Below are 6,991 nucleotides of genomic sequence, written 5' to 3'. Positions count from 1 at the left end.
ACTCCCGTGTTTCAAGGAATAGACCTTGTCCTTCAAGGTTTTTTTGATATCTGACAGCTAAATTAGAATATTTCACTTCATTTGTGCTTATTCTTTTAACATTTTATGTATCTGTTGAAGTATATGATTCTTACACTGTATACAATGAATCTTTGTTTATTAATAGCATCCAGTAAATCATTCCTTCCATTCAGGCAGTGGTGAGCTGTGTGGATTTAATCACACTTGCATCTGCAAAACAGGACTGTTCCCACCGCAGCAGTAACACCCTGAATGTGGGGAAGGATTTGTATTTGAATATACTGGAGGCTGTGAAAATTCAGCCACTTCTGAGCATTTCTGTCCCTGTGGGTTGGTGGCTTGGGGCTGTTACCTCAGACACTGCTGGATTAGGGGAATGTTTGAAATCCTTGACTCCAGATAGCAGCCTTTTAGATACCACTTGTCTGATTTTCAGATAACAAGTTCCACTGCTTTGCTATTGTTAGTCTTTAACTAGATAAGGAACTCATTAAACCTTTGAAAGTCTCCTAATGGTGTAATGAATGAGATTGGTTGCTTTTACTATTGATGGCTCAAATAAAAGTAAACATTTCAGCTATGAAATTGAGAGCAAACAGAGGAGAGTACTACTTGTTTACAAGGAGAATAACTTGGTTTTGTTACTTGTTTTTGTTGAACAGTCACGTCCCCCAGTTTATTTTTTTTTTTATAAACCTGAAAAGGGATGCCTATGCTGCTCTTAGAAAAAACAATTAGTGTTGAACAACTTCTTAATATCTACTTCCCAGTGGGTCTGCAAAGACACAACTGTCCATGTCTTGGAGAAGATTGGAATAAGAGATATCCAAGAAATGATCTGTACTTTTGGAAACTGCAGTGATGTAGCTCCAGATATCTGCTTAGTAAGTCTTCCAGGAAAAAAATTGTCATTAGCCAGATTTTTAGAACTCTTGTGCAATCTACTTTTCACCCATTTCAAACAAATAATCTAAGAAATCAAACCAGCTGCATTCCTTGGGAAAGCCTGGTGTTTAATCAGCCCCAGCCTGGGGCTGTGCACCCACCCTGGGGACTCCCATCCCACCTGGTGTCAGGCACTGGGGGCTGGGGGCAGGAACAGCCCAGGCAGGAGCTCCTGCTGCGTGAGAGAGCTGAGACCTGCTCAGGCTGGGAATGTGGAATGGGAAAATGGGCCTCTCCTGCCTCCCAGCCTTCTCAGAAATGCAAAAATTCACGGCATCTCTCCTTTTGTTATCCAAACCAATGTTATCTTCCCCTCATTGTCTTGGTAAATATCAGCAACTCTAATCTGAAACAGCAGCATCTCTAGGATTTGGGACTGTACCAAACCTCTTTCCTTATTCAACAGCCTCTCCCCTTAAATCTGACTGCACATTTGTCTCCTGCAGCTTGGAGGGCCCTCCAAGAAAACCCACCCCATCTTCTCCCAAACTGGGATTCTCCAGGCACAGTGATGTCCCTTATACTCTATTTATTCCAACACATTTCCTTCATAGCTTTGTGCTGCAATCTTAATTCTGTCCCTGTTGTTCCTCTGCTGAGCAAGCCCAAGAGTAAGAGGAAGAGGGCTGTGCTGAAGATGCTGTTGCTTACAGAACAGCTCTGGCACACCTGGAAAGTGCAGAACTAGAGCCTTGCATTTCTCTTTCAGTGCTTCCCAGAACTCTGTCCCTACACTGGCACAATCAGTTTGGAGCTGGAAGCTGCTGCTCATCTCTCTGCAGAGCTCAGGGGACAAACCATCACTGCAAATATTCAAGAACCTGTATCTTTGCTAAGTTTTTATTTTTAATCACACATCAAGTCCAGCTCCAATGCTCCTAGTGCCCCATCTCCCCTCATCTCTCTGCTCCAGGCAGCTCTCTAATCTCTTTGACATGCATATTCTGTCTAGTGGCTTTTCTTTACAAATGTCCTTTGTGTTTTGATTCCCCTCCTTTGTGTGTGAATTCCTTCTTTTTCTTCCCGCTGCCCTCGTTGTGCTTGCTGGCTGGATCGGGTGTAATGCTATTAGATTGGGATAATCCATGCTTGGTTTATCTGCGGGACTGTCTCTGAAGATTAGTGAAAACCGATGTTATAGGCTAGATAAAGTGAACTGGTTCAGGGCTCTTCTGTCAGTCTGGGATGCTCAGGAAAATGACAGCAGATTTTCATTAGCCAGATTTGGTAATTTACTTGAGCCCCATTGGGATCCATGTGCTGCCAGGAGACAGAACGGCAGTGCAGGACCTCACCCAGTTCATTTCTGCAGGACTGGGCAGAACTGAAATCAGCTTAGTGCCAGCATGGCAGAGTGCCTGTGGAGCATGTTGTGTTTGCTGTTTGGTAATGAATTGGGTTTTGTGAGTTTTACAACTGGTGGGTCATCTTGGAATTGGATTTTTTTAACTGAGGCTTTCCAGTAACTTCCCGTTTTACTGCTGTCTGCAACACTGGTGCCTGGAACATGCTCCAGTCAGATCTATAGACCTACCTGGCCTTTCAACATACCAAATCTACTAAGAAAAAAACATAAATTCCTTGTCTGTGCTGTTTTGGTCCTTCCATAGCTTCTGCATGTTGAGCTTGGGCCAGGACAGCAGTTGGTGGGGAGATTTGGGCTGACAGGCCAAAGCTCTTTAAATAGCACCTGGGAGGACACAAAAGTTTGGTTTTCTTGGTCTTGCATCATGATCAGGAGCCTGTGAGTGAGTGTGGGGCTCCTTGCTGGCAGCTGCTCCCTGGAGAGAACGGGGGAGGGCTGTGCCTGGCAGGCTCTGGGAGGGTGTCCCAGTCCCAGGTGAGATCCCATCTCTAAATCTCTTTCACAGGTGTGGAATGTGCTGTTAACATCAATGAGTGTGAGGAGGGTCCCTGCAAGAATGGAGCTGTCTGTGAGGATGGCATTGCTGACTATTCCTGCCACTGTGCCCCTGGCCAGGATGGCATTACGTGGGGAGGGAAGAACTGCTCTGTCCAGCTCACTGGGTGCCAGACTCACGACTGCCAGAACGAGGCCTTGTGCATCCCAACCTACCAAGCTGAGAGCCACGGCCACCTGTGCCAGTGCCAGCCTGGTTTCTACGATACCACGTGCTCCACACCAACAACGTTTTCCTTTGCTTCCAGAGGGTATCTCCTCATTGAGCTGCCCGAGGACAGTGAGAGCAGGAGGGGCATGGGAGGGGCCAGCGTGTCCCTCCGCTTCCGAACCACTTTGCCCAGCGCTGTCCTTTTTTACCGAGGCCGTGAAGCTGAGTACTTGTTCCTGGAGCTCTTGGATGGTGTCCTGCATGCAGAGCTGAAGAGGGAGGATGTTGGGTACCCGCTGCTCCTGAAGGGGCTCAGAGTGGACGATGGCCAGTGGCACAAAGTGGAAGTTGTTGTGCACAGCACGGTGCAGCTGAAGCTCTGGCACAGCTCTTGTGAGGCCGGGGTCTGCCTGCAGAGCTCTCCTGTCCCACCGGGCACTGCTGTGATCCCACAAGCCTTCCTGAATCTGTATATTGGAGGTGCTGAGGATCCAATGGCCAACAACACACGGAGCCAGCAAGGCTTTGTGGGCTGTCTGGAGGACCTGCAGGTGGACGCTGAGGCTGTGCTGCCTGCGGATCTGGCACTGGGGGAGTCGTCCCTGGCGAGGCCGGGCTGTGACCGCACCGAGTGGTGCCTCTCCCAGCCCTGCTTCCACGGAGGGATCTGTGTGGACCTTTGGGCCACCTTCAGGTGCGACTGTGCCAGGCCCTATGGAGGCCCAGCTTGCTCCTATGGTAAGTGCCATGGGATTGACACCTGCCAGCTCCACAGGTACTGGAGGAGCTTGGATGTTAGCTCTGGAAACAGGACTTTCTATTTGACCAGGGGTAAAAATAAAGCAAAAGCCTCTGTGAATAAAATTCTCATTGATCCTTTTCCTGTTGTTTGCTCCTGCAGGAATGGCTGTCAGTTTTGTGGTGCAGGTATTCCTGGTAGAGCCAGAGGCTCTGACATCACCTTTTAACAGATCTCTGTGAATGCAGGGGAGCAGGGAAGTTGTTTTACTGTGAAAAGTTGATCTTGAGCTTCTGAGTTGAGGACAAATAGGAATATATTGCTTTGTTGAAGGAAGCTCTTTGACAATTTTGAGTTTAAATCTTATCTATTTGCATTTTTTGTTCCTGTAAGGCTTGTATTAGTATCGCGGTTTTTTTCAATTCTTCTGAGCCCTAAATAAGACATGTACTGCTGTTGCCAAATTTACAAATTTTAAAAGCAACTCTGTATCTCGAAAGTCCTTGAGTAAATCTGCTGGATTGGCAAGGGCTCTGCTAGACCTGTATTTCACTCTCATGCTACTTGGATACTTGAATTTGTGTCCTCCAGAGGAAGCAAGGACACATTCACCTACTTCTTAGTGTCACACACCTGTGGGGAGGAGCATCATTACCCTGGCACATGTGGAAAACATTGAGAAGAGACCTTTGCCCCATTCCTAAGGAGCTGCATCCCCATGCCAGCTGTATTCCCTTTATCTCTGAGCTGAAGTTTGTTTCTTTTCTCTTCCAGAGCGCCCAGCAGCAACATTTGGCCTAGAGAATTCCACCAGCTTTGCCTCTTTCACCCTTTCTGACAGCCTTGGGGCAGACTTCAACCTCTCGTTTTTCCTGCGGAGCCGGAAGCCCGATGGTTTGTTACTGCAGGCCTGCAATGGGACAGGCCCCTGCCTCACCCTGTACCTGAGGGATGGCCAGCTGAGCATAGAGACGTCCCCTACGGACACTGTGACCTTTCCAGGGAATGTGGTTGATGGGAGAAGACATTTGATAGCTCTGTCCTTCCAGGGAGGCTCTGTTGGTGCTCTGCAGTCAGACACGGTGGTGGAGCTGGGGCAGCTGCCAGCACAAGCCCTGGGAGCTGGCTCTGAGGTGTTCATTGGGGGGCACCCGAACCCCAACAGTGCTGAGCTGTGGGGGGGCTATTTCAAGGGCTGTTTGCAGGACATCCAACTCAACAGCCACCAGATAGAGTTTTTGCAGGTGGAGAATGACAGTGTGCCACAGGAACTGAATAGGACTCAAACTGGAAACCTTGTGAATGGCTGCATCTCTGATGACACCTGCCAGGTATGTGCTGTGTCCTGTTTGTCTCTGTGTGTGCAGGGGTTCACTGTAGTTCTGTTATTACACAGAAGTCTGACTGTTGCTGATGCCATAAAGAGGAGGTTTCTGATGTATTGAAGAACACATGGTTCTCTGTGCTCCCACCTCACTCAATATGCTACATATGATTTAAACACTGAGTTTTCTCAAGCTCCTCTGTAGTTTTTGTGCTTTTAGAACTTGGGCAGTGGCTTTTGTGCTGCCCATCTCCACTTTGCTGAGCCCACATGGGTTCCAGACTCCCCTCCCTAACCTGCAATCTTGCCAGCCCCTCCCTTCATCCCGTTCCAGTTGCACATCAACCTCTTCCCCAGGAATCTGCTATTTCAACAACAGAGGCTGAAGGAGCTGTCTCCATGTGCCCTTGGATCAGAGCCTGGCTCTCTTCTGTGCCACCCCTGCTGATGGGGAGGCCATACCCCCCAATCTTGCCCTTCTTGCTTCTGGTGCTCTGAAGTGTTGTCACAGCTGTGGTGTTAGAGGTGTCCTTCTGGGAACAGAACTTTGGGAGCCTCTTGGGAGCATCACAGTTTGTTTCATCCATTCCTCACCTGTGCTTTTGTGCCTTGTTCTTTGCCAAATTGCTGGAGTTCCTGTTGGTCAGTGCTGTGCACAGCAGGGAGCAGGGCCTCAGGAGTTTCTTGTACAGAGACCCTTGTGCTTCCCTCAGTGCTCTTGAGTCATTGTTCCATTTCCCTCGTCTCTTGATTCAAATGCTGCTTGTGCTCATCTTCACAATTCTACCAAAGTCTCTTAGACCTCGAGATGAATTACTCTGCCCCTAAATTTCCCTGTTTTGTTTTTCAGTCTGAGCCATGTCAGAATGGTGGCAGATGCATTGTCACTTGGAATGATTTCCATTGCAGCTGTCCAGCAAATTTCACTGGGAAATTTTGTGAAGAGAAAGTCTGGTGTGAAAGTGACCCATGTCCTAAAGGCACCACCTGCACAGACGTTGTGGCCGGATATGTGTGTAAGTTCTGTTCTCCTGCTTGTGTAGAATCCCCCCCATTCCCTGTCTATAATCAATGTTCCCAGTTTGTGCTGTTGAAAACAATACAAACACATGCTGCAGGGAGGACACGGAGTGGTGCCCAGGTACATGGGCCCAGGCAGCATGGGCTCTGTGGGCTTGCCCTGTGAGTGACAGAGCACAGCTGAGGAGTAAAAATTGCTGCCTAAGAGCTGGATGTTACTACAGGAGGTGCAGTTGTAAACAGGAAGAGCTTTAAGGCTGCCAGCAGCTCGCCTGTAATCCTGCTCACACTAAGCTTAGGGGTTCTTAGGGAGAGAACCTGCCAGGGGTGTGCCATTGGTCTGGCTCAAACAGGACACCAACTGTCTTTGAAATCCCTCGTGCTCTTCCCCTTTATTTATAGGTCTGGCTAATGCAACATTCAATAGTTATGCTGCCATCGAATTTACCACCAACACATCAGTGACCAGAACTCTGAGCAGCCTCCACGTGGACTTCAGAACCAGAGATGAAGATGCTGTTTTGCTTTGGGCTGTGGAAGAGGTGGATTCCCTCCAGGTAGCCATTAAGAATTCCTCCCTGCTTGTTGACATCAGGAGTGGGAACAGCATCGAGGGTGTGAGCTTTGTGAGCCCGCAGCCCGTCACAGACGGGGCCTGGCACAGCGTCTCCGTGTCCATGGAGGAGCCGGCCGCGCTCTCTTCGCGGTGGCTGCTCCGCTGGGACGGCTCGGTGAACGTGACCCTGCAGGGAAGCGCCGGCAACCTCGACTTCCTCAAGAACAATGCCTCGGTCGTTCTGGCCGAGAATTTCACCGGCTGCCTGGGCCGGGTGCAGATCGGGGGGATCTTCCTGCCCTTCCCGCCCCAGC

The 6,991-nt window shown here is 49.1% G+C and overlaps 1 protein-coding gene across 1 annotated transcript in view; it reads left to right on the top strand.

The window, feature by feature from the left end:
- CRB2 (crumbs cell polarity complex component 2) overlaps positions 1-6,991 on the top strand; it is a 30,634-nt gene that overhangs the window by 18,874 nt on the left and 4,769 nt on the right. Inside the window, 5 exon segments of the mRNA XM_031057327.1 lie at positions 2,838-3,776; positions 4,552-5,108; positions 5,952-6,117; positions 6,524-6,989; position 6,991. The exon segment at position 6,991 is cut by the window's right edge and continues 281 nt beyond it. Coding sequence (XP_030913187.1) covers positions 2,838-3,776; positions 4,552-5,108; positions 5,952-6,117; positions 6,524-6,989; position 6,991 — 2,129 coding nt within the window.

Source organism: Geospiza fortis, unplaced genomic scaffold (assembly GCF_000277835.1).
Source record: "Geospiza fortis unplaced genomic scaffold, GeoFor_1.0 scaffold27, whole genome shotgun sequence".
NCBI classification, from domain to species: domain Eukaryota; kingdom Metazoa; phylum Chordata; class Aves; order Passeriformes; family Thraupidae; genus Geospiza; species Geospiza fortis.
Note: the sequence above shows the minus strand (reverse complement) of the source record. Positions and strands in the feature narration are given on the sequence as shown.